The 25,283-nt window shown below is 56.5% G+C and overlaps 11 protein-coding genes across 11 annotated transcripts; 7 read left to right on the top strand and 4 right to left on the bottom strand.

Moving 5' to 3' along the window:
- Window positions 1-1,226: 1,226 nt before the first annotated feature.
- On the top strand, window positions 1,227-2,045 carry HRG_00848 (uncharacterized protein; the record flags this gene model as incomplete). The annotated part of the gene is made up of 2 exons (XM_044859319.1): window positions 1,227-1,456; window positions 1,595-2,045. The coding sequence occupies 2 exons, from the start codon at window positions 1,227-1,229 to the stop codon at window positions 2,043-2,045; spliced, it is 681 nt and encodes a 226-aa protein (XP_044725719.1).
- Window positions 2,046-4,100: 2,055 nt separating this feature from the next.
- On the top strand, window positions 4,101-4,585 carry HRG_00847 (uncharacterized protein; the record flags this gene model as incomplete). The annotated part of the gene is made up of 2 exons (XM_044859318.1): window positions 4,101-4,380; window positions 4,473-4,585. The coding sequence occupies 2 exons, from the start codon at window positions 4,101-4,103 to the stop codon at window positions 4,583-4,585; spliced, it is 393 nt and encodes a 130-aa protein (XP_044725718.1).
- A 381-nt stretch (window positions 4,586-4,966) lies between these two features.
- Window positions 4,967-6,831, bottom strand: HRG_00846 (major facilitator superfamily domain-containing protein; the record flags this gene model as incomplete). Its single annotated transcript, XM_044859317.1, has 6 exons — window positions 4,967-5,221; window positions 5,300-5,474; window positions 5,554-5,938; window positions 5,993-6,177; window positions 6,248-6,468; window positions 6,556-6,831. 6 exons carry the CDS (start codon window positions 6,829-6,831, stop codon window positions 4,967-4,969), a joined length of 1,497 nt encoding a protein of 498 aa, XP_044725717.1.
- A 1,733-nt stretch (window positions 6,832-8,564) lies between these two features.
- Window positions 8,565-8,981, top strand: HRG_00845 (uncharacterized protein; the record flags this gene model as incomplete). Its single annotated transcript, XM_044859316.1, has 1 exon — window positions 8,565-8,981. One exon carries the CDS (start codon window positions 8,565-8,567, stop codon window positions 8,979-8,981), a length of 417 nt encoding a protein of 138 aa, XP_044725716.1.
- Window positions 8,982-9,614: 633 nt separating this feature from the next.
- HRG_00844 (uncharacterized protein) lies at window positions 9,615-9,869 on the bottom strand (the record flags this gene model as incomplete). The annotated part of the gene is made up of 1 exon (XM_044859315.1): window positions 9,615-9,869. One exon carries the CDS (start codon window positions 9,867-9,869, stop codon window positions 9,615-9,617), a length of 255 nt encoding a protein of 84 aa, XP_044725715.1.
- Window positions 9,870-11,056: 1,187 nt separating this feature from the next.
- Window positions 11,057-11,977, top strand: HRG_00843 (tat pathway signal sequence; the record flags this gene model as incomplete). Its single annotated transcript, XM_044859314.1, has 3 exons — window positions 11,057-11,282; window positions 11,341-11,463; window positions 11,535-11,977. 3 exons carry the CDS (start codon window positions 11,057-11,059, stop codon window positions 11,975-11,977), a joined length of 792 nt encoding a protein of 263 aa, XP_044725714.1.
- A 644-nt stretch (window positions 11,978-12,621) lies between these two features.
- On the top strand, window positions 12,622-13,353 carry HRG_00842 (uncharacterized protein; the record flags this gene model as incomplete). Its single annotated transcript, XM_044859313.1, has 1 exon — window positions 12,622-13,353. One exon carries the CDS (start codon window positions 12,622-12,624, stop codon window positions 13,351-13,353), a length of 732 nt encoding a protein of 243 aa, XP_044725713.1.
- An 852-nt stretch (window positions 13,354-14,205) lies between these two features.
- Window positions 14,206-14,768, top strand: HRG_00841 (uncharacterized protein; the record flags this gene model as incomplete). The annotated part of the gene is made up of 2 exons (XM_044859312.1): window positions 14,206-14,409; window positions 14,490-14,768. 2 exons carry the CDS (start codon window positions 14,206-14,208, stop codon window positions 14,766-14,768), a joined length of 483 nt encoding a protein of 160 aa, XP_044725712.1.
- Window positions 14,769-17,150: 2,382 nt separating this feature from the next.
- Window positions 17,151-17,537, top strand: HRG_00840 (lytic transglycosylase domain-containing protein; the record flags this gene model as incomplete). The annotated part of the gene is made up of 1 exon (XM_044859311.1): window positions 17,151-17,537. The coding sequence occupies one exon, from the start codon at window positions 17,151-17,153 to the stop codon at window positions 17,535-17,537; it is 387 nt and encodes a 128-aa protein (XP_044725711.1).
- Window positions 17,538-18,030: 493 nt separating this feature from the next.
- HRG_00839 (uncharacterized protein) lies at window positions 18,031-20,656 on the bottom strand (the record flags this gene model as incomplete). The annotated part of the gene is made up of 3 exons (XM_044859310.1): window positions 18,031-19,441; window positions 19,484-20,316; window positions 20,375-20,656. 3 exons carry the CDS (start codon window positions 20,654-20,656, stop codon window positions 18,031-18,033), a joined length of 2,526 nt encoding a protein of 841 aa, XP_044725710.1.
- A 2,590-nt stretch (window positions 20,657-23,246) lies between these two features.
- HRG_00838 (uncharacterized protein) lies at window positions 23,247-24,419 on the bottom strand (the record flags this gene model as incomplete). Its single annotated transcript, XM_044859309.1, has 1 exon — window positions 23,247-24,419. One exon carries the CDS (start codon window positions 24,417-24,419, stop codon window positions 23,247-23,249), a length of 1,173 nt encoding a protein of 390 aa, XP_044725709.1.
- Between the last annotated feature and the right edge of the window lie 864 nt (window positions 24,420-25,283).

The raw sequence follows: 25,283 nt of genomic DNA, 5'->3' as shown, positions 1-25,283 counted from the left end.
AAGAGTCACAGAGCAGGGCATACATGGCTCTGTCATGCTTTCTGCGTGTCCCGGCGGCTGTTTTGGCACATTCACCTGCTCGATGACGTGCTTTGCGATGGCGACGGGTAAAGGAAACGCGTCTGTTGTGCTCGGTCGGCACTTGGGACCGACCATGTCAAGTCTGAAGAGACTCTGGCTGTGCATTACCTCCTTTTTTTCAGCCTCGAGGTGTTACAAAGAGCTGCTGTTTATACACAGCCCATGCACAAGATTCCTCGGATCTGCGGTCGCGGCGGCGGCGCGGTTCGGAATCGTCGGAGACATCCGCATCGAGGCTCCTGCTCTCGTCTCTTTTGCCGTTTTGTAGCCAACCATGCGAGCTTCGTACCGGAGAGGCACTGGCTGTCAAATCACTTAGGCATGGCCTACGGGCTCTTTCAATTGCGCCTGTATAGGCCAAGGCCGAGAGTGCCGTGCCTGCCGGCGCCGGCGAGCTATCCCGTTCCGTTTCGGCGGCCGGAGTTTGTGCCCGGAGCTACTCCTCAAGCGGGACTGGTCATCCACTTTCCCGGACGAGGTTAGGCAGATGGTCAAGAATTCTGGCAGCCTATTCCGGCGGCAGCTCACCCTGTCTATGGTTTGCGGCTTTTGCTATCTACTCCCCCCCGGCAGCCCGATGCCGTGCTGGGTGCAAGGCTGTCCGGCAACATGCCCGCCTTTCTCGCCGGCCATGGACGAGGGCTTGGTCTCCGTAGCTGGACACTGAGAAGATGCTGCCCACATCCCTTTGGCAGTGCGGAAGCAGCTACAATACGTAGAGAGAGACAAGTCGGTCACATCACGCAGCAGAGAGAGCCTACCAAGACTCGTGCCTTGGGATAAGTCCGACCGACGTAGGCATATGGTACCGGCTAGGACTGCGCAGGGACTTCTATTATAGCGTGGCATGCTAGCAAGCTGAGGTATCTCCTCCTACTCGGCGTCCGACTGGCTATAGTGTAAGTGACGTGAGGGCTGCTCCCGCACTGCCAAAGGGGCATGCCGGACTGTGCCGATAGATCTTTGTTGCGAGTCCTTGCCGGAACTGGCCAAGGACTCCGTAGACGAGAGAGAGCAGTCGCCAGCCGCTCTCCTCCCCTTTCTCCACGATGACTTCGGATCAACCTGGTTCGCGACGCTCGTTTTGATGGGCATTCAGGGGCGAGACATCGACGCCCGATTCTGATCTGAACCCATCCGCCACCATGGGCCCTCCGGAAAAAACGCCCCGCGAGATGAAGGTTCTCGCTCTCGGTCTGCCTCGAACCGGCACTCTCTCCATGGCCGAGGCGCTCACCACGCTCGGATACGAGAACGTCTACCATACGCTCAAGTCGACTTTCTACCAAGACGAGGACTTCCCCAAATTCTACAGCCGCGCGGCCGATGCCATCTTCCCCAGGCTGCCGACGTACGCGGGGCAGCCGTTGACGCGGTAGGACTGCTACGAGGCCTTCGGCGCCTGCGAGGCCGTCACAGAGCTCGCCGCCCTGCTGGCGCCGCAGCTCATCGAGGCGTACCCGGACGCCAAGGTCGTCGTCGTCGTCCGAGACTTTGATCGATGGTTTCGCAGCGTGGACCAGATGGTCCTCCGGCGGCTGTGGAGTACATGCGGCGGCATATTCGTGCGCTTCGTCGAGCCAGTCCTCGGCCTGACCACCATCACGACCATGAGGAAAATGACGCTTGCATTCTTCGAAGCGGACACGGTACAGGACGTGCCGAAAAATGCGCAAATGGCCTACGACCGACACCACCGCGTCATCCGAGAAATGGTGCCCCCGGAGCGGCTGCTCTTCTACAGCCTGGGGGACGGCTGGGAGCCACTGTGCAGGTTCCTGGGAAAGCCGGTGCCGGACCTGGAGTTCCCGAGGGTCAACGACGCGCGAGCCCTGGAAGCAATGGGCCTCAGCTATTTCCTCTTCACCTTCAAGGCCGCCTGCTGGGTGGTGCCCTCCCGGGCTCTGGGGCCCGCCGCCATTGTGCTTGTCTTGTGGATGACGGCGAACAAGTATCTCTTCTGAGAGATGTCTCCGGCATTGTGGCCTATCCCTTCATGGCGGTCCGCATGGTATATCAAGGAGCGACTGAGAAGTGTTTACCACTTGGTTCAATGTAATATATCGTAAAGGGAGCTTTCCTTGGAGTGATACGGCAGAGGCACGCGATACCACGGCAGCCCGAGCATCAAAGGACTGGCCAGGGACATGGGAGCTCGCTTAGACGGGACGAGGGTCTCAGCTTGATGCCTTTGTGCGCTGGCAAAGGGCGGGGCTGGTGTTGCGGCTGATTCGAGCATGAGTCTACCCTGCCGGTGACCTCGTTTACTATATCTGAATAGATGAGAAGATAAGTATGCATATGCAGGCGCCGCGATGCTTGGGATCGGGTACGAACCATGCTTCTCCATCAGCAGTGCTCTTGGTGGCGCTCAAGAAGAAAGCACATGCTCGTGTCGCTCGATATACATAAACATATATTATATATCAATCTTTAATGGCTGAGGACAGAGTCATGCTTTGATGTAGTAGCAGCTTGGAATCGAGCCGAGAGGCCGACCATTGCGGCAGGAAGCAGTAGCCGGCCTCAGCCAGCGGTCAGTTAACGACGGCGTCGGCTGACATTCGTTTTGGGAGAAAAGAACCAGCTGAATGGAAGAGCAGCAGATCGCCAGCATTGGCGGACAGTGGACATGTTATGCGCTTATTCTTGACTAAACGCACCACCGAATAGGCTCGAGCTCCGGATCAGCTGAGCTCCCATTGCACCGGTAGGCCGGAGAGCTATTAAAAGAAACAAATCCCCTCCAGGCACGCTTGTCACGGCCTCGTCAGAGTCGCATTTGCGCACCAGGCTCCCCAGGCCTCGCCAGGTTGCGCAGGCATCTCTCTCTCTCCACACTCTGGCTCGTCCCCTCCCGGTGCCACACGTATGCACGACTCGACGGCCACGAGGGCTGCGAATGACGGGGCACGAGGCCGGAAGCGGAAGGTAGACGAGATAACGTCTCACTGCGACGGATCATGGTCAGCCAGCAAGCGAAGCAAAGCATCCAGCGCCGACCTGGACCGGATACCTGTGCGAGCTGGGCCCGGGATGCCGAGGAGAGGGGAAAGGAGATATGTGATAACGCTCGTGCGTGGATGGATGAATGGATGAATGGATGGATGGATGGATGGATGGATGGATGTACAATGGCATCAGGGGCTTTGAAGGCGAGAGATTCTCAACGACTGAACCGATCAGAGTCCGTGCAATCTCTGGCCACTTACACGGCGTTCTTGAATCCTGCAATCAAATGCCGAGGGCGCCCCCAAGACGCATATGCAGCCACATCGGCCAAGGACACAACCCCAGCGTCGAGCGTTGATACGCTCCCTCACAAACTCACTAGTGCCCCTGCTCCATCCCACCGGGCTCTAGAACCGGAGCGGAGGCCCCAGGGGCGGCTGATGCGAGCATGGGTTCGAGCATTGGCCCGAGAAAGACGCTGTCAGCCAGCCTAGTCGTTGGCACCGCGCGAGCGCCACGACGAGCTGCCTGCCGCCCTTGTTCGAGCCTCGGCGACGCCGACCACTGAGGAGCGGCAAAGCAGGCCTCCGGACTTGGCCATGGCCCGTCCCTTGTCGTGCCGGTGCTGGCCGTGAGGCTCCCGGAGGCCTGCTGGGCGCCTCCGCCGCACCGACGGCGAGAGACATGCAACGGACAGCCGTGTAAGGCCTGCTGCGCTTATTGGTGCCGAGGCAGGTTTGCTGAATTGATTGACAGGTATGTACCCGCCCTGTTGCATCCGAGAGCTTCCTGTCTTGTCTGCTACAGGTCCTTGGAGGGCTGCTTATTATTCGAGGAAACTGGCTGACGATCATGACACCCAATCCTCGCCGATCCTCGTAGTACGGGCTCCGGCGAGTATATATTGTTAGACTGGCCGGCCCTCCCTCTGCTCACTCTGTCTGCTTGTGGCTTCTCTGTCCAACCTTACATCCCGGGTCTCGTCCGACCACTGCACACCATCACCGCCGCCCCCAAGCCAGCCCAGTCAATCTTCTTGGTGCGTCCAGTCCAGTCCGACCAGCAAGATGCAGCTCCCTCTCGGTGTCTCTCTCGCTGCCCTTGTCTACGCCGCCCTGGCAGATGCCCAGGCCCGAGCTGGCACAAGATGCGGCAACACCGAGTACTCGGCCACCGACGTCAACAGGGCCTCTACCGCGGCCTGCAACTACGTCCGAGACGGCGGCCGTGCTGGCAGCTCCACCTATCCCCACGAATACCGCAACTTTGAAGGCTTTGAGTTCCAGGGCTTGGAACCTCCCTTTTACGAGTTTCCCATCCTCTCCTCCAAGAGGGTCTATGGCGGTGGTACGTGATCCTACTTGACACACCCTTTGGATGCCTTGGACGTCCCCCTTCATCCAGCTTTGATCTTCTCCTGACTCGTTGTGCATATTTAGGTCGCCCTGGTCCGGACCGCGTCATCATCACCCAGGACTGCTCGCAGGCTGGTCAACTCACACATACAGGCGCCAGTGGGAATCAATTTGTTGGATGCTCTGGGACGAACTAAGACGGAGAGTTCTGGAACAATGGGCCGGCTGCCGCGCACACGAGGGGCCAGTGCGGACCCTCCGAGGGGACACATCTGTGCATGATTCGAATGCAGAGGGGGTCTGGTTGTCTGGCGACTTGCGCGCTGTCTACGTTACTGCGCGCCAACCCGTCCTATCATGGCTGATTTGGAGCATACCGCGAGCACTATGACAGTGTTTCGCCTTTGTTCAAGTTTATAGAAAACATCTAGTCAAATAAAGCTGCCTCGCACGACTTGGCTCGACGTATGAGTTCGGCATGCCATGAGGCGTCCATGTAAAAATCGAGAAAGACATTCTTGTGTACACGTACTCCGCAAACACATGAATGCTTCTCTGCCAGCAGAGAAGCCTCGCAGTTACACAGTGTATCTGAAGAACGGGGCCCTGTCACCCTTTTCCGCCCCGGCCATCTTCTCCTCTCGAGTATACGAGTCCTGCCTCTTGCACAAGCGGTCCCGCCTCGAGTTCTCCCGTCGGAGATACCATGTCATGAAGGCGGCGAGCATACAGCTGGCGGCCGTGATGAGGAGCAAAATACCATGGCCGGAAACCAACCGCCGAGCATCGTCTTGTCGAATGATGAAGCCAGCAAGAGCACCGCCCAGGTTTCCCTACGCGACATCTGGGTTTCAGCGCCAGGTGCGTGACCTCGCCCTCGGCCAGTCAAAAGGAGGAGAACATCAACTCACGAAGCCGATATGCATTGCGATCCCCACGGCGCGCTTGGTCGACCCCCCAATGTTGTTGGCGTTCCACGCCACGTCTTGGGGGACAATGGGGTGGATTCCCATGACGACGAGAAAGCAGGCCATGTACTTGACGGCATGGCTCTGAGCGGAACTCAGGATGGCGAATCCAATCATGCTTTTCCCGCCGTCAGCCACTGAATCTTGGGCCTGGAAAGAGGAGGCCGAGAGGAAGAGACGGGGTCGCATGTACATACGCCAAGACGCAGAGTCCGATGATGAAGACGCCGCGTTGCCGGAATCGATCAGCCGCGAGCCCGGCACCGAGGGTGAGCAGGGCCGAGGCAGCGTGAGGCGGCAGGGCCATCAAGAGGGCGCCGTCGCCAGAGTAGCCGAGGTCTTGGATGATGACGGGGAGGAACTCGCCAATGGAATAGACGGGGACGCAGATGCCGACGGTCATGACCATGTGCACCCAAATCTTCCAGTCCAGGAGCGCGTGCTTGACGTATACGAGCTCGAACCGGTCCGAAAGACAGTTGGCGTCTTCCTCCAAGCGGCTCATCACAGCGCGCCTCTCCGAGTGCGTTAGAAACCTGGCCCGGTCCGGATAGTCGTGCATCATGGCAAAGGCGATTCCGGCTATCCTCGTTAGATGACGGGGTGGAGAAACATGGAGGCAAGGGGAGACCATACAGACGCAGAGAGTGACAAGGCCTTCGATGATGAAGATCCAGGACCAGCTGTTGAGGCCGCCGACGCCACGCATGCCCACGATGGCGTCCCCGAGGAAGCCGTTCATAGAGCCGCCGGCCACGGCGACCGCGAAGAAGATGGAGATCCGAAGCCCGTATTCATAGCGGCTGTACCACCGTGTTAAGCTGCCGCGGCCATCAGTCGAGGTTTCAACATCAAGACAAGGACAGAAGCATCAATGCCAAGGGACCTCACTAAAACACGAGGCCGGGAAACACGCCGCCCTCGACAACGCCCAGTAAGCACCGCATGGCGAGGAGGCCGGCAAAGTTCCTGACGAAGCCTAGAAGCACGGTTACGAGGGACCAAGCCACCATCAGTGAGGGTATCCAGAGAGAGGGCCGGAGCCGGTGCAGGGCCAGGTTGGACGGTATTTGCACGGCTAGGTAAAAGGGGAAGAATATTGATATTGCCGTCTACACGTACCCACGATTAGCCACGATATCGTGCCCATCAGTGACGAGAAGCTATAACCGAGGAGATACAAGGTCCGTGAGGCTTACATTGTAGTCATATTTGCTCGTAAACTTTAAGTCCTCTCCCAGCCCACTTCTCCTGGCGTTGCCCAAGTTGGAACGATCGAGGCACGAAAGCAGATATAGAACACAGATGAGCGGCAAGAGGTGACGGTCGATCTTGTTGAGAAGCTTCCTGGTCTCTCGCCTCGTTCGATGACGGCTCTCCACATCTTCATCGACGGCCATCTCAATCGCGCGGCCACTGTTCTCCCTGGGCGGCGCATGTTCGCGGCTGTGACTGGGTGGCTTGCTCGACTTCATGATGCCGAGCAGGAAACGGAGGGATGGCATTGAAGAGCGCTAGTAGGGCTGGCGAGGGATGCTCTCATGTTTTGGCAGCAAGTGCTCGATTCCTGCGCGGCGACAGTTGCAAACCAAGCCGAAAATGGAAGAGAATCATGATCAACCACCTCGCTGCGCCCAGAGGCTGATCGAGCTTGGAGGCTATATCCATCCGGATGGGACGCATGTTCACGCCCTAGGGATCAATAGATTCAGGTTTGCAGTGGAGAAACAGGGCTGTCGATCCTCCTTCAATCTCCACGGCGATGGCTTCCCGACGCCCGCGTATACTTGATATTCGGAGTAGTCGTAGTGAAGCAAAAGCAACTCCTACTGTCCAGCCTCTTACAGACTCGTGGGGCTCCCGACTCGGTGAGCAGGGTACGAAGTCTGAAGTACATATATGGGTATACGTATGCATAGACAAAAATCAAATCACCGAGCATGTACGCCTTGGCAGATGGCTCATCTCCGCTCACCTCGTGTATTGAAGAGAACTGAAGCTTACCCTTGATCCGAGATTGCCGTAGCCACCAACGTGTCTCAGGTCTAAACGCCACGAGTCCAACTGGCTCTTGGCAAAAACATTCTGCTGCCAACCGATGTCCTTACCGAAAAGTCCCCGGGTGACAGATTGATCCTTCGAAGCTCCCCAAAAGATGATCTGAAAGTCTGTTCTACAGAAGTCGTGGGCAACTTGAATTGATTGTTACTTCGTACGTGAAGTTTTATTAGACACCCTCTGTATAAAAGAAAAGACTTGCTTGAAACCCCTGCAGACTGCACACTCAATTCTTTGCACCGTATTGTTGGGTCGAAGTCAGGCTGCATAAGAGTTGCATGATACGGCTTGATGTTTGTCTAGCTGCAGACACGAGAATCTATCTGCCCTTTGGCTGATGTGCGACGGGTGAGCAAACTAGGTCAATAGAACAGCATGGGCTCCATGGCGCTCTTCATCTTTGGTTCCCGTGTTGATGCCGTTGGTCATGAAGCATCGGCACAAGGCTACGGCAATGACTTCGCATCCGACATGTCTCGGGAGAGCGATATCCCTTGTGCCTCAAGTCCTGACACCCGCGGTGCCAAGAACAAGTCTTGTTCGGTGCAACGTCCACCTCATCTACATGGCCGTATCCCATACCCAGACCCGGGTATAAGTATGAGGAAGGGCACGCTCGATGTCGGTATCTCCTACGACGAACAGACACCAATATCGACTCCTCAACATCTTTGACCCAAAGCAAGTGATGGGATCAGGGCAGAAATGTACACTCGTTTGCGATTGGCGGTCAAAGAAGACTTTCGTCTTGCGTCCAGCCATTGTGTGAGCCATATAGTTTATCGTCCATAAGGGTAGTCAAGACTCAAGGGATACCCGGGTATCCTCCAGGACCATGAAACTCTCCAGGGGCAGCTCGAGGAGCGCTTGCAAGCAGCTCACAGAAGGCACGGTGCAATGACATGTCCGTGTAACCGCAAGTAGCCAACCCACATGTAATGTAATGTAGGCTGTTGGTTACTCCCCGGTGTTGGGCAGCCATCAACAACGCTCCCAGGCATCTCCGACACGTATGCCCCGAGGTACCCAGTACGTCCTCGGTATGAATTCCATCTTTGTTTGAATTATTAGCTGGACTTGCCGTCGCCATCAACCCACGCCATCGAAAATCTGCACCCTGTTCGATACTTCGCACCAGACATCGCCAGCCATGTCCTCGACGTGGAGGCCTGAGCATCCGCAGCAGTTCTATGCCCCCGGATGGCATGAAGATGCCAAAACGCCCGTCGTCGACGGCAAGTACTACGACCGCGCCACAGGCGAGGTGCGCGTTGCCGACGCCGCCGAGTACGGGGGCCCGCCCGCGGTCGACATCATCGTCTCGAGTATTCATCAAGACACTGTCGGCTGCAGTACCCGCGCAGCTCGCCCATTCCCTGTCGAGGCACTCCTGTACCATATCATGCGCGTTATCCACGATGGGAAGCTGGAGCTTGATTCGCTCATTGCGACGCAGTATGCCATTCGCGTCGTTCTCTCGCATGAGCTGACTGTGGATGGATTCGGCGACGTGGCTGACGAAATGGTGAATGGCATCTGGAAGCAAGAGGGAGAACAAGCCACCTGAAAAGAATTCGATGGGGGCGAGACAGTGCACGAGAAATCGTGTTATATAGGACCCTACTTCTTAGCCCGAGCATACCATGCTCGCTTTAGGCCACAATGCCTTGCCTTCTATCCCTCCTCGTCCCCAATCTGATGTTTTGACAGTCGAAGACGGTGGTGCTGCTGTGTGTACGTCCAACAAACGGAGTACCTTGACCAACATGAGCAGTGGCTCACCTTAGAGGCCAAGACTCCTTTAAACACACTCCTCAACGGCTTCCCAAGTGGCGTCCTCGTCTTTGCCCTCGCTCCTATCCTTGCTTGCCTGGAAAGTGCATTCTGTAACCTGGGAGAGGCACTATTCGAGGCATTTGCCAGGGTCACTGCAAAGCGCTTGCTCCCTTGACTTGCGGCCTTTGGGGCGGCTCGGCTGGTTGGTCTGCCACCAGGGGCCGACATTTGGCACAAGACATTCGTGACGCAATGAATTTCCCCCGACAATATAGCCGTAGATGTTAAAGAGAGAGATATGCGTATTTTAATAGGTGTACATTGTAAACATAGTTATATCTTCTGTTCTGACAGCTAAATGTAAGACTTTGGCGGAAATCTGGGCCTTTTTGCCAGGTGGAATTGGGTTCGTCATCTGGTGGGTCTATTTGCCCCAACCGGCTTGGTTGTTGATCGCTTCAACAGCCGTGTCACGCTTTCCCCATCCTGCTTGGTTGTTGATCGCCTCGACGGCGGTATCTCGCTTTCCCCAGCCGGCCTGATTGTTGATGGCTTCAACGGCCGTGTCTCGCTTTCCCCAGCCGGCCTGGTTGTTGATCGCTTCAACAGCTTTGGTGGGAGCAGCGTTCACGAATCCGAAAAGGAGAGAGGCAACGGGAAGAATCTGGGTGGCCTTCATTTTCCCGTCTGATGTCAATGGTCTTTGAGACGTGATAGTCAAATGTATTAGGATGAATGATAATGGTATGTATGCCTCGCCAACCCGACTGCAGCCAGCGCTTGCCAGGACTTTATTGCTTGCCCGTGCGTGTGATGTATCTTGCTGTCCTTCTGGACCGGTAGGAGAGGATGCTGGATGGCTGGATGTATCGATACCTTTGACCAGGGTCAGCCGCACACCAGAACAGCATCTGGCCACCCATATCACTCCCTGCGCCTGCGGCATGTAAGACGCGTTGCAACGTAGGTAGGTTCGGCGGTGAGGAGAGCCATGGAATCAAGCCAAGGGCTACGACCGATGGGCACTAGCCGTCAGATTTGGCACGGGATATCCGAGTCTCGCCTCATAATATAGGCAGACTGGAAACATCCAAGACCCTGGATCAGGATTCCTGACCCAGAGAAACGCTGATCCTTGTATGCCAACTTTGTGTGTGAAAGGCGCACGTGCCAAGGGCACGTTGCATGATCTTTAACGGGAACCGTCACGCGTTGAACCATATCAGTTCCGGTGCTCTTGAAAGGTTGGCAGTACTCCTGGTGCTTGCTCTTGTTGATAGAAGAATGGAGTTGCCAGGGGAGGTCTCCTCCAACATTTGATCGTACCGAAACACCGTATTTAACCAAAAAGTGTGCCGATGGGAGTCTCTCACTTAATCGAATAATCGTGTCCAAGCCAACGTTGTGAGGGCGGAGCCTCGCATAACCAGCGGCTATAATCTCACGGCGTGGGGCAACAAAGAGCTCAGGTCCGGGGCAACTTAAGCCTTGATTTGATGTAGAAGCAGTTGATACACCCGCGTAATATCATGTTTTCAAGCACCAATCCCGTTGAGATAGTGCTTACTCTTGCAAGTACAGCACCCACTTCATGGCACAACATGATCATCATACTACCATGGCCGGCGCTTATCCCCAGTCTCTAAGCAGGCAGAATTGATGTGAGATCCACTTTCCCACCGTGATTCCCATTGCCTCTCCGTGCCGGTCGGGCCTGCATTCGCCAAGACAATCGAGGCTTACACAATTCGATCCTCTGGCTCCGTCCCGTGGCTTCCTCGATCCTCCGAGCTCGTCGCTGTTCATCCTGATTCGGGTCCCAGGCTCGATTTCATTCATGTCTGAGACTCTCTCGGGCAATCCGAGATGTTTCCAAGAAGGTCGGACGAATCTCTCGACGAAGAACACCTGCTACCCGTCGCGAGAGAAAAAAGACACGACCAATCGCGGCAGGCTCGCAGGCGCTCCTCAAAATCTCAATGTTTCGTGCTTTCCATTGCCTTGAATATCGTTTTGTGCATTTACGGCACGTCCATATGGGTCTTTTCGATTCGAAAAGCTTGGGGACCCTATATTCCCAATGAAATTTATTGTACGTTAACGTTTGGTCCTCATACACATATATGGAGGCTCAATGATTCTCGTTACAGCTCCTGCGTACTCTGCTGTCGAATACGAGACGGTCGTCTTCACCGGAGGCTTGCATGGCGATAAATCAGAGTATCAAGGGTGGTCCGACGAAGTGAACGCGCGATGGGAGGCATTGTACAACGGTATGATGGCCTCCATTCTCATTTATTGTCGTCTACCATATCGGGACTTTTGTTAAACGGCCTCTTCCTAGATATCGGCATTTCACAGATTCCCGCGGACTCAGCTGCTCGCCTCCCCAACGCTACGACACCAATCGCAAGCGACCCGACACAGTACATGGTCGAGCTCGACGTCTTTCACCAGCTGCACTGTCTAAACCTCTTGCGCAAACTTGCATACCCCGATGTTTTCCCTCTAGACCTGACGCCGGGCTCGGAAGAGGCTCAGGACAACATCTATCACATGGAGCACTGCTATGATCAGTTGCGACAGTCGCTACAATGCTCGTCTGACATCAGTACCATCTATTGGGAGTGGAGCCCGAAGAAGAGCAAGATGTTCGGGAACCTGCGCACGACACATACGTGCAAGAACTTTGCCAAGATCCGGGAATGGGCCGTGGAACATAGACTCAGGGAGGAGTTTGACTGGTTCAAGAAGGTTCGAGGAGCCCCGATTAGACACTCTGAGTAGACAGACGGCAACTGAATGGCCACAACATGAATTCACTATTTGGTCTTGTATCCTCATAGATCGAGCTACGAAGTAGAACGGACTTGGCATCAGAACTCGGGAAAGTGTGTCTCCCAGAGCAGCAGTTTCTCGACTAAGATTGGGTGGACGGTTTTGTGCCAGAATCAAGGTACGGAAATGCAGCGCTGGGCATCATGCCATGTCAAGGTCTTGGAAGGCACCGGGCTGCTTAGCAGAGCGACCACAAACATCAAGCCGGTAGCCTCATGCCATGTAACGTCGCCTGGTCATGGATTCATTGATTTAGCGTCAGGCAGACAAACGCCACGATGCTGCAAGTCAGCACTACCTGCTTTTGATCCGGACCCTGTGCGGGCCCACGCGCAGGATGCAAAGGGTGAGGCGCGTAAAGAATATCCGAGAGATCGGCAAGTCTCCGTGGCATTGGAACATGAGCGCAACTTGGCCTCACAATGCTTGATGCTCACCGGAGTGACTGTAGGTGAAGCCAGGCGCCTCTCACGGCAGGCAATTTTTCAGGATCATTCCCACAAGTGTGGCCTTGCTGCTCAGGCTCTTCCTCAAGAACGTTGCTGTTTAACCGAGCTACTGACACACAGTTCAGAGTCAGCTAAGAGGGCATGATGGATCGGATCAAAGCAGGCGTTGGCTTTGTCAAGGCCAAGGCGACGAGTTCCCGCGAATACTCGATGATCGCCAAAAGCGACGGGGACGACGAGCTGGAATACGAGCACCAGGAAATCCAGAACAAGGGCCCCCAACGGCGGTGGCTCCCTCTGACGACCTCGTTTCTGCTCGGAGTCTTCATCATGGCAGTCGTGTCCGTGGCCTGGGACTTGACCTCGCTGCGCAAATCAGCAGCAGCGAATCGCAAAATCCCACAGATTCGGCAAGGAACAGACGCGAAAACGGGCCTCCCGCTGAGCTGGTCCCACGGCGACTGCGGAAACTCGCCGGCCGATGCCCAAACGCTGGGGTGCCGCTACAGCATCGTGCTTCACGCATGGCTCCCTCGGGACTGCCTCACGGACGACGACCTGGCAGACGAAGGCCTCATGTACCGAGGGCGGGACTGGCCCTACGAGACCGACGGCAAGAACCTCACCATGGACGAGCTGCGAGGCGGCCGCTATCATCACTTCACCACCACCTTTGACTGGCACGTCACTCATTGCATGTATGTGTGGAAGCGGCTGCACAGGGTGATGCTGGACGCGACCCAGAAGCTGGATTCTTATACGGCGAATTTCCATCATACCGGTCACTGTGTCAAGATGATTGGGGGGGGATCGGGGCATCAAGGGATGAAGAACTCGGGGACCAAGATTTTTGTGAAATATCCGGTATGTGCTTAGTGAAGCGTAAACACAAACCTTGACGTCCAAGTAGGAGCAGGATCTGTTCAGTCCATACGTACATACGAATACATGTAAGGCTCACAGTGGTATTTGGCCACTCAAGCAGCGTAAAATCGTCCGCGCCTATCTATAGTCCCGTATGCTGCCCAGTGGTTACGGGAGGCAAACGCCTGTACCCTCCGGCGAAGTCAATCTGCGGAGACGACCATAGCTTAAAGAGCCGCATGCATGTCAGCACGAGTATTGAAGCTAAGTCCGGATGCCCGCTGCACATGCCGCCCCAACGAGCCCTTGTGATGCCTCCGCGTCGTGCCTCTGCGTCCGCAAGCGCCTAGCCTGGAGATGCGCCTCCGAGGGGGCGAGCAAAGAGGCAAGTACTGGTACATCTGACCCTTTTATTACATTGTGGGATGGAAACGTTGCTCTTCACAGTGACGTGAGATGCCGCCGGTATCATTGCCTGCCGGAGCGTACCATGCTTTGCCTGCTCCGCCGCGTCCACCGACGCCAAAGTCCCTCTTGTCCGTCTAACATGACCGCCCTCGCCTGTTCAAGGCCTCGAATGTACTGGAGGAGCCAGAAGTCAACGAAATCATCATGTTGAAGCCGCCCAAGCCTGAAGCCGGATACACTCCTCTTGCCGAGGCGGAGTCGGTCACGGATACGCTCAAACCCAGGGCGCAGTATCATGAGAGACGACGCTCCAGGTCGTCTAGGACTATTCACGGAGGAATAATCTGCTTTGAGCTTGTAGCTTGCATTCTTCTGATCGTGGGCTTCGTCGTCTTGCGGGTTTCCAGTGGGAAGCTTCTGGACGGACTGTCTCACCTCGCATCGTACAACACCAGCATGAGGTTCGAGAACAACTCGCATCTCCTCGCCGATTCCCGCCAAGCCGACGACTACTGGAGACTCCTTCTCAAGAGCGGCGGAGTCGTCTCCCTTGACACGGAGTGGGCGCTCGGCCAGGGCTTGCGGCCGTCAGCGCAGTCGCCGACGGATGCGTCCCAGAGCATCTACCAGATCGACGTTTTCCACGCGCTCCACTGCTTGGTAGGTTTGTGGTGTGATTCAGTAATCCACTTCTTTTTCATCTGTCTGTATTTTGTTGCCTGACACCCATGTGCATCTAGAATTCGATACGGCAGAACCTCATGTCCAAAACGCCCCCTCCCTGGGACGAGAAGCACATGCTGCACTGCCTTGACTACGTGAGACACCAGCTACTATGCCATCCAGACCTCACACTCGTGCATACAAACGACCTGGAAGAGTTTGTTTTGGACCAAAGTCATTCATGCAGAGATTATGGGGCACTGGTCGATTGGGTCCATCGCCATCGCTGGGTCGAGTTTCCCGAGTGGTTGAAAGCCAAAGGCACCAAGGCGACGCACAATCACGCAATACGATAAAAAAAAGAGCACCGAATGTTGGAATTTATGAGACTACTGCTACCCGAGCGTGTCGACGGTTCACAATCCACAATCAGTCTTGTCCGGCTCGTATGTGCTGTGTGCAGAGGTATGAAGCATATCATGTACTTCTGACTCCCGCATCGGCGTGGAAATGGGTTCTCATTCAGCTTTAAAATGCCACTGCGGGCTTGTGAGCCAACGCGAGCTTCCAGTACTTGAGAGACGGAATGTCCGTCCTTGGAACGGTTCGACCAGTCCGCTCTGAAGCTGGACTGCATCAGTGGCCAACAACCCGCAACGTGAAACTGCATAAACCCGGATGAGATGAGAAGGAGGAGGGAGTTGCTTTTCCGACAGGAAAGCATGTGATTTGGGACATTTCCCATGGCTGAAAATGCCAGACCGATATGCCCTCGCTGCCGTCTGCACATCACATGCAAAGCGATGGCGGTTCAATATTGATTTGCATTGCTTTGATATGCCTCATGAGATGACCAGGGCACACGCTTTATTAGCATGTCTTCGAGATTCTCCCTCTCTTGGTACTATCAACTGGTCTTGCAAGAAAAAGCTGGCTGCCATGTCACCATCAGTCTTTTTCCTTCCCCATTCTTGGCGTGATCTAGGTGCATAACTTGCACCCATTGCCGTTCCAAGTCCAAGATGTCCTGCCATGCAGAAACGGGTCATCTCCAGCATGTATCACCAATGCATCGAGGCCGCTGCGGGCTGGCTTCAACAACAAGGCTCGTCGAGACTCGCTGCGGTCAGGCCCGTCACATCAAGCCAAGCCGGGGGACATGGACGCCGGGCAAGAAAACCACTTGGTCGTCTGCAGAGCCATCACTATGCATGAACCTGATAGTATCACGGTAGCACCGCATCCTCGGTGATGCGTGGTGCAGACCCGCTCTTCCTCGCATGCCAATAATACTTTCAGCCCCTTTCAACCAAGGCAAATCCCCACCAATAACCAACCTGCCCAAGTAGGAAGCCCGTCACCATCTGAACCAATGAGACGCCTTAGCGACAGCCGCTAATCCCGGACCGATAGCCGCACGCCGGAGCCAGACCGGATCCAGTACCGGGCCTCTCGGGTCTTGCTAGGAGCTGAAACACCTGCGAGCATCTCGCCTACCTACTTGACCACCCACTGTACACATTACCGCTATTTTGCTCATGATAACAAGAGAAAGGAGTCGCGCCTAATGGTGTGCGAAGTAGGGGCCGGATACTCCGAGGTCTTGAGGGCTTGACCACGGATATTCGGAAAGCCATGATGGACAATAGCAGACGAGATGTTACTCGAGAAAATTGACGAATGCCCTCACGTAAGTGCTAATGTCTGCCCCTCGCGAATGACGGGACCTCCCCAGATGTGGCAGTGCATCGCAGCTTCTGGTCAGACCTACCTCCCGCCTCTGGCATCAATACCAGTCTCGTCTGTGCAAGAACAACATTCATGTCTGCACTTGTCTAAGCTTGAAAATGTCCAAGGGTCGCCTAATTGCTTCATCCCCTCTCATCACGTCTTGATTCTCGGTTCAGGTAACCGGGCAAACCCGGGTCTCTCCTTGGCAAAGAGCCGAGGCTGCTCTGCCTTGCCAATACGAGACGGAACCTCTTCGCCGAACCGTCTCCGTCCTCGTCAGGAACAGGAACAATCTCGCTTCCGCCTAGAGCAGCTGCCTTTGCCTAGTCTGTCGGTGCAAGCTTCAAGAAGTCATCTCGTCTGCAAACCTGTCAGTGCCTTTGGGGCCCCCTAGGCTGCTCGTACAGTCATATCCCTGAAAGATTGTTAGCTTTTGTGTAACAATTGTATGGGGCCTACTGGTGATACAAATTGACATACAATCTTTCAGGGATATGGGTGTAGGAGCCAACAGCACCGTGATATTACGGAGCCATTCGTCTCTCCATCGCCGACTGACAACCCAGCCTCCTGGCCGTACACCGCGGCTGAGGTTTCGGTCCCTTTATCCTCCCACTCTCGCCTACATACCGCCTCACCCATCGCTCCGTGACGCACAAACCCTTCCTCCACTTACTGTCTTGCCCTGATAGTCGGTTGCCTTGTTTTCAATATCCGACGAACAGTCACGTCGTTGCGAATATAAAGAGCGCCGCTTCCCTGGCCTTTATTTTCGGTTTGCATCAACTCGCACTCCATTTTTAAGCACCGCTCGTCAATACTACTCTTATCTGCCTCTATCTTTGCTCTCTTTGCCCTCTTTGCCCGTAGAAACCCACCTCCATCAAGACACTTCTCTCTAGGTAATCATCCCTTCCAGCTTGCCTCGGTATCCCGACTCGACTCGCTCCTTGAAGACTGGCCAACTCTTCCCTACCCCAGTCCCTTAGAGCTCCATTCTCACCAAAATGGTCGCCATCACCAGCACACTCCTCACCCTCGCCATGACCCTCGCATCCGCTGTGGCTGTTCCTGCTAGCACCGAGTCCACGGCCAAGCTCACCACCCGAGCCACCGGTGAAATTACCTATTTCAACCCAGCCCTCGGTGCGTGCGGCGAGACCAACGGTGATGGGGACGCTGTTGCCGCCCTCGCGGCGTCCCTGTTCGACGCCGAGCGCCCTTGCAATCGCAACATCCGCGTCTCGTACGAGGGTCGGAGCATGACGGTCCGTGTCGTTGACCGCTGCCAAGCCTGCGTCGGCAACGACGTCGACCTCTCCCCATCGGCCTTCCAGCAGGTCATTGGCGACCTTGGCCTGGGCCGCGTTCAGGCCTCTTGGGAGTGGGCTTGAGGATGGGCTGACCGGGTGGCTCGGGTTACGTTCGGCATGGGCAACGATTCAAGAACTTCGAGTGGCGATGACTCGGGAGCAAGCAGGGGGACTTGGAGCTCGAAAGCATAGAAACTCACGAGAAAGAACGATAAAGGCAGTCTCCAAAGGCTGTGTTGACTTTCACCTGCCATAGTAGACTCTCGTGCGGATACGTGCCCGACTTGCACCCCACTCTTGACTATTGAAGGCTCTGCCGTGTCCATATCAATTTCGATTGGTTTCTTTTGAAGCATTCAGTGTTGCTTTTCTAGTCTTTGGTCAAGTGCCCAAGCCAAAACCCAACAAACGCCATGCCCCCGGTTCATTGCACTCGTATCCAAAAGGAGCCTGCTCGAAACGCTATTGGAAGTTTGCTCTCATGTCCCATCCTTGATCAATGGCACCAATTCAGGCACTCCCCAGCGACACCGCTCTCTCCATTTGCGCCTGCTCCCCGTCATGTACAAAGCCTCTAACTAGTCTTGTTCTTGGAAGTGTTGGGCCGCCCAAAAGCAGGCAGCCACTTTCTCCGACTCCCCGGGCCAGTGCTTGCACCCGCGCCCGTCCCACTGCCTTCGGACTGCTGTGCAGGCGCCATCTTCGCATCTTCGTTAACGTCCTGCGGCGCATTCGTGGCCGGCGTGGCTTCGGCCGGCAACAGAGGCGAAGCCGGCCTCTCCGCCTCGCACGTGTTTCGGCGTGCTTGGCGTGGGTTCAACACAATTGGCGGAGGAGTTGCCCCGGAACGCTCATCCTCTGCAGGACCGTTTCGGAGCACCCACGAGGGAACGCCCATGGGGTGGTAATTCTTGGAGGCTTCGGCAGCGACCCCCGTCTCGGCAGTGGTGCTGGCCGGGGCGTCTTCGGCCGGGGCATTCGACGACGAACCCGCGCCAATCGATCGCCTCAGTAGTCTGTTAAGTCCGGCGCGAGCCCCCTGTTGCCCCGAAATGGGCGGGTAGCGCTTCTGATCGCTGCCGGGCTGGGGAGGGGGCGCCTGTGGCTGCTGCACGGGAGTTCGCAGGTCTGCCCTCTTCTGCGTATCCTCGCTCTGTTTCTTGCCGTGACGGGCCCGCGTGCTGGCCGAGTTACTGCCTCCGTCATTACTGGCAGCAGCCGCAAACCCGTCAAATGTCGAGCCTGTATGCGCGTGAAGGCTGGATCGCCGGTCGGGCGGTTGAGGGCCAGAGGTCCAGGGGAACAGTTGATGACGGAGCGAGAGGAGGCCATGCATGTGGCTCTGACTGGGCGCGATGCTTGCACCCTCCGTCTGGCCGCTGTTTGCGCCGCCATACATGGGTTGCGCGGCCCAGCCACCCTCGGCAGTGTTTGTGGGGAAGCTGAAAAGGTCTGGAGAGACCTGGTTGTCAGGCTTGGCGCTCTCCCGCAGCCAAATATCGAGGCTCGACTCGAGCGAGCGCGTGTCCGTGTCATCGCTATCACTATCCCAGTCATTGCCCCCCTTGCGGAACACGGCGGGCTCGCGCGCAGTCTGCGTGCGCAACGCAGTTGCCTGCCGATGATCAGTGTGCGTGCTGCTCGTGCCATCGCCCGTATCGCCCGACCCGTGTCTAGATGAGAGATGTCCGCTCAGGGGAACCCCAGACGCGGGTTCCGACGTTTTGGCGTCCTGGGGGCCGGTCTGGAGCAGGGCACCGTTGAGCTCCTGCTCCTGCAATAAGGTCTCATTCGAGTTTTTGAAGCGGTGGAGCGTGGATGTCGATATCGTGTCGGGCGTCGGGGGCATTCCTTGGTCGTGCAGGCGAGCGCCGCCTGGCCCGTCGGTCAAGACCCTTCGCAGGGCTTCTCGCTTCTCTTCCTTGGTAGGTCTGCGTGATGGTGCCGTGTGTGCGGGTATGACTGGAGAATCATCCAGGCCTATGCTTTGGCCCTGAGACCCGACAGCCTCTCTCCAGTTCGCATACGCGGGGTCGAGGCGCATGATGCGCTGAAGAGGGGACTCGTAGCCAATGACGCCCGTGATAGACTGTAATGGCACCGCGGTGCTGGACCGAGGCGGTGGTTTGCCAATGCCCGCCACCCGACCCACCGATGCCGCTCGTCTCCTGGACGCTGGAGCATCATCTGGGCAGGGCCTGTTGAGGCCGACGTCGAGCCCATCCAGTGTCAGAGGCTCGTCAACGAATGCAGGCGGCATCTGCCCCAGCTCCTTGCCTTGATCCTTTTGTCCGTAGACGCTCACAAAGGAACTTTCGCTTAGGACACTTAGAGTTGGACTGGCCAGGGGTTGGGCGGGTGTGCCGTCCGGCTCCACGGAGCCCTCGGCGACTCGAGGCAGGCTTAGGGTGCTACCGCCGCGGACGCCGAGGTACACGGTCCGGAGGTGTTCGGTGTTCTCGCTTCGTTCCGACAGGAAACTCGGCATGCGGTTGACGACCTTGACATCGTCGTCTAGCTTGGTGACGCGCGGTCCCGCCGCCTGGGGTGTGGCAGTTCCGTAACTTGAGCCGAAGTCCCGGGTGCTGAACAAGCCCGCGCTCTCCACCCGCTGCACCATGCAGCGCTCCGTGACGAGTTGGTCAACCTTGGCCTCGAGCATGACAATCATGGCAACGGCTTCCTCGACAGCCTTGTCGCGTTTCTCGAGCTCCTCGACAAGCCTATCGGTTACGTCGTGTGTCTTTTTCCGGTTAGCGTCGAGAGCCTCGATGCGCTCTTCCAGCGCCGTCTGTCTCTCGCGCCGGTGGAAGAGCTCGAGCTTGAGGTCGAAGTTTTGTTTATGCAGGCTGGAGACGACCTGTGTGATTCGAGGTTGGACAAGCTGCTACTGAGCCAGCGGCATGAGGGACACGCACCTGTTCCATTTCCTTCAGGCCCAGACCCCTTTTCTTAGGCGGCTCCATCCCAGCGCTCGATCGGGGCCGGCCGCCGAGAGGGTCGGGGGCTTTGAAGAGCGAGGTCTGGACAATGCGGCCAATGTCGACCGAGGCGCTCATGTCGGCCCGGGACAGCGAGGCCGAGAAAGCCAGCTTGTCGCTCTCGGCCTTGCGTTCCCGTTGCAACTTTTCCTGCAAGAAGGAAGAGAGCGCAGGCTGCCGCACCATCTCAGGGCTACCCTGCCGGGAGGGATGGGCCATGGCTCGCGAAGCAGGTCGTGGTGAACCAGGGGACTTTGTGAGTGGGCTATGGGGATGCCGAGGGGCAGCCGAATGGGCGGCTGCAGGCTGTGGCGAGCCCGCAACTTGGGAAGCGGAGCTATTTGCGGTGGGAGGCGTTGTCCATGAGCTGCTGGCGCCGGACGAGCGGGATGGAGCTCGAGGATATGGAGCTCGGGACTGGCGTCGAGGCTGGGGCTGAGACGCATCCATTTCGAAGAGCCGATGGAACCAGCCAAGGCGCGGACGAGCGGTTCGAGTGAGCCTTTAGGTTCGAGACTGCAAAGTCGTTCAGTCATCGAGGCCGGGAGCAGGGATGGCTCGAAAATAGGAAAAATAAGGGGGGGGGGGAGGAGGTTTGGAGGTGGGAGGGGAAAAGAAACTGACCGTGAATGGCGAGCGTCAATGGGGATGGTGCTCGCCGGTGGTCGGCATTCGTTGGACGTAATGGCTGATACGAGCTCCCTCGCTGACACACTGGCAGGCTTCACTCTGCGACAGTGTTGCTATTCGTGTGCATGAATGTCTCAAAGCACACCATGTGCTCGGCTGCGAGATGGGGGGCTGCGGTGTGACGACGACGCTGGGGCGGGTTGTTTCTTATTTGGCGAGCGAGCGGCGGCTATGTTGCTTGGAGCTTTGGAGGGATTGAAGAGGGCGAGGCCGTGGCGGGTGACGTGACGAGTTGCGGAAGAGCTGGTTGCTCCAGAAGCGAGGACTTGTGGTGTCTCAGATGGATCGAAGACGATTGGGGGGAGCGGGTTGCTGGGCAGTCGAGTGGCTTAGACAATCGACATGATGCGCACGAGCGGGTGGAGGAATGCCGACGAGATCATAGGTCAGAGGAGGAGATGTCGAGGTTGATTGAAGGAGGAGGAGTTAACAGAGGAGAGAGCAGAAGAGGTGTCGACGAGGCTGGGCAGAGAGAGAGCTGCCGGTGGGTACCCGGTACCTTGCGCGGCCAAGCAGACGGTACTGTGCGGTTGGGACTGTGCCACCAACGGGGACATTTTTAGGGTGGGTGGGGAGGAGCGACCTGCACCACCTTCTACCAAAGGCAGGCATCAGCACGGCGGGAAGGCCCGTGCATCCACCAGAAAGGTACGTACTGCTGATAGAGCACTAGCATTGTTGAACAGGATTCATTGTTTACCCTCCGGCCCTCCAGCATTAAGATGGCAGGGTGGTAATGGTCAATTTACATGCCCTTTCCCAAGTCCAATTGGAATGACACCTGGGATTGGACATTAATTAAGGGCGCCGACATGAAATGCAGCCCCCCGTCACTTTTAGGGGTCGTCGATGCAAGCCAATCTTTCCGTGGCCGGCTGACAAGCGCCTGTTCAGCTATCGCCGACGCCGTCATTCAAGCTCTGGTGGTGTGCAGACTACGGTACATACATGCAAGGCCCGGCAGCCCTCTGAGCCAAGGGGATGGAAAAAGAAAGCGCATCTTCTCGCATGTGCAGCGCGACACATGCAGCAGCGCCCATGTCCGCCCACAGCCAAAGTCGCAGCGCGACAAAAGGGCTCAAGGGCTGCCTCGTCTTCTGCGTGTCCGCCTGTTGGCTGGCTGCTCTTCTCCTTCGTCTTTGCTCTTTCCCATTTTTTACGTGCACTGATGAAACGGCTTCCCCGGACGATTCACCGCTCAGCAGTCAAGCCCGCACCGTGCGAGCTGAGCGCACCAACAGGCCAACCAGGCGCCTCTCCGTGCCGGCGGTCACAGGGGGTCCCCGGCCCCGGCTCCGCCTTCCGCCTGTGCCCCGGTCGAGACAGGCCAACGGCGACGGTACCGTACGGGGGCTGGTGTCTCAACACTGTAAAGGCCTGAGTACTCGCCTGTGTCTTGTAGCGATAGCGCTCGAGTCTTTGGAGCACGGGCGAGTGTTGGGGGGTCGAATGCTGTCCAAGCGTTTACTCCAGACCTCTATGGATCGGTCCCGTCGATGCCAGCGAAGGCGAAATGCCTCTCCCCTCCTTCTTCCGAGCCAATCTCGTCAAAAGCTTGGTATGGGTACATCCCAAATCGTGCCAAGAAAACAGCCCACATCCCACAGCCCCATCTTCTCCCTTCCATCATGCACTGTACTGTCTGTACCCTCTCCTGTGGGCGTCCCTACGGACGTACATACACACACACATGCAGGGTGGACATTGGCGCAGCTACGGCATGCATCCTCGCAGCGCCCGCCAAACTTTTGCTCGTCCCGGTCCGCTAGGCCGGCCCCTGATGGCGCCAAATCGAGCCAGCCCCTTCGGATGAGCCCACTGGTACTGTGAGCTTGGTCCCCTCCCATCTTCGCCCCATCCTCCTCCACCGGCTCGAGCCTCCTTTGCCGACGGCTTGGGGGCTGAGGCGAGTCTTAGGTCCGTCAGTGATCCGCCGCAGGCAGTTGAGCAGCTGCGCCTCGTCAAATGGATGGAGTTTGAAGCTCGGCTCATGAACATGGTCGATGAAGGGAATACCCGATGTTGAATCGTGCACTTGGCTCAGTCATTAATTACTCTCTATTCGTAATTCTAGGCCATCTTCCCCCATCATAACATTATGTACCGCTGAAAATCCCCGCTATTTGCGACCAGTCTCGGCAGCCGTGGGCCATCCGGGAATCTCGGCAAACCAGCGTGACCGATAAAGTGCCTCGCCATTAAAGAGAGTCGAATATACCCCCGTTGGGCTTAACAGGTTGACTTGCCTCGCGATCACGCTCAACGACCTCCATGGGGCCTGGACATAGAGCGCACCGCCCTCTGGAAGCAAACTGACGCTTTTTATGTCAGACCGAGACAAGACTTCCCCGTCATATCCCATCCGGTTGCCCAGTGCCTGAAAGCCCTTCAAGTGGTCCTTCACCAACTGCTCCCCGGAATGGTTAAACTCCCCAGTCGAAAGATTGATGGCGTGCATGCCGCGGTCCATCGGGAAGAGGAGTAGGCGCTCCGACGGGACGCGGACAAGATCGTGCGGACCATTCCACCACTTGGCAAAGCTTCCGTCCCATTCGGAGCCTAGCTGTTTGGCAACCGACATAGTGTAGGTGGTAGATTTGCCAAGCCGGGGAAACTCGTTCAACTTGTACCCTTGGATGACGCCGTACGAAGTGCCGCCGCTTCCATCCGCTGCGTCCGTGTTGCCCGCTGCCCATAGCGTCTGGCTCTGCTGTTCCCAGACCATCCCATGAATAGCCCTCACACCCGGCAGCTTCTGGACGGGGGCCGGACTAGCAGCCATCTTGCTTGCATCATACACCCAAACCCCGGCGTCGGGTCCTTGGCCAGTAGTAGCCACTGCCAAGAGGTTTCCTGGTAGCAACTCGAGAGTGTGCGCGTTTCCCAATTCGCCCTCGAGACAGACAGCAAACTGAACCGCTTTATCGTCATGCTTTCCCGGCGCGTGGTTGATCAAAACAGCAGCACCGCCCATGATTGCCACAATCTTCTCCCCCTGATGAGCAAACTTGACTTCAGTCGCAGACTGGCCGCCCTGGACGCAGCGCTGGAGGCTAGCTGGGAGGAGGCCTAGCCCCGTGTTCACGTCCCAGGTCCAGGAAACTTTGCCCTGACCATCATGTATCGCTATCTTCGGCACGGTCCCGTAGAACCCTGTAATGATTTGGGGGGTTTGGTGGGGCGCTTTCGATTCTGGATCTGTCAATGACGTGACTGTGCCGGCGAAGAAAAGGAGCAAGACATAGAGCAGGTAAGTTGCCAACGGCCGGCATGTACTGAACGTCGGAAGCATTATTGAGTTGGCTTGAGGGGATAACGTCTAATAGAGTCAAAGGGGATAAGAAGCAAACACTCAAAGCGATAAAGACATGCATCTCAAGCAACGTTGCGTCGCTGGTCTTGCCCTGTTATATGTACAATGGGCCGGCGAATGCAAGGTATTCAGCCTCGGATTGCCGTCTATCCGGAGGAGTTCTCATAACAATGATGACGCGTTGCTGTACGCCAAAATCACTATTCGTATCCCTTACGAGGCCCGAAGGCTGCAAGCATGTACTCCTCTTACCGTCCCCTGCATCTGCTGCTATACCCTTAGTGACTTGATCTGCCATGTATAACTGCGCGTAAGTAAAGTACTGCTATGTAGGCTGTGAAGATCGAAGGACTTTTGTGTGGGTGGCAATTAATATGCAGGTCAGCGTGCGGCCTCTGAGTGGCCAAGGTCACTGAGAGATGCCCCATTACAGCCTTCGGGCCTTGAAAGAGATACAATCTCGTGCCACCCCAAGCCTACGGCATCTCCCTTCCCCCCCACCAAGATACGACTGAACAGTACTTGTCATCGCCGTGGCCTAGACTTGAGCAACCCGGGTAAGCCGATCGTGAACAGTGACGCGGAGTATTCGTAGTTGTATAGTAAAGGCTTACCCGTTGATCTTGGTGTGGGGCCACAGCAGCCCAACTAAGTGTCTTCGCCACTTAGTTGGCCCAAAAAATCCGGCACAGCCCAAAAAATCCGGCACAGCAGGGTCCTCAATTTGGGGTGCAAAATCAAGGAAATTCTACGCTTCGCTTCATGGTGCCGTCAATGCGACTTCAAATAGCTAAAATATACATGTGATCAATAGCTGCGGATCACCTAAAGACGCAAGTAACA

Source organism: Hirsutella rhossiliensis, assembly GCF_020360975.1.
Source record: "Hirsutella rhossiliensis strain HR02 chromosome Unknown scaffold00001, whole genome shotgun sequence".
NCBI classification, from domain to species: domain Eukaryota; kingdom Fungi; phylum Ascomycota; class Sordariomycetes; order Hypocreales; family Ophiocordycipitaceae; genus Hirsutella; species Hirsutella rhossiliensis.
The sequence above is the reverse complement of the archived record's forward strand: the minus strand, read 5'-3'. Positions and strand labels throughout refer to the sequence as shown.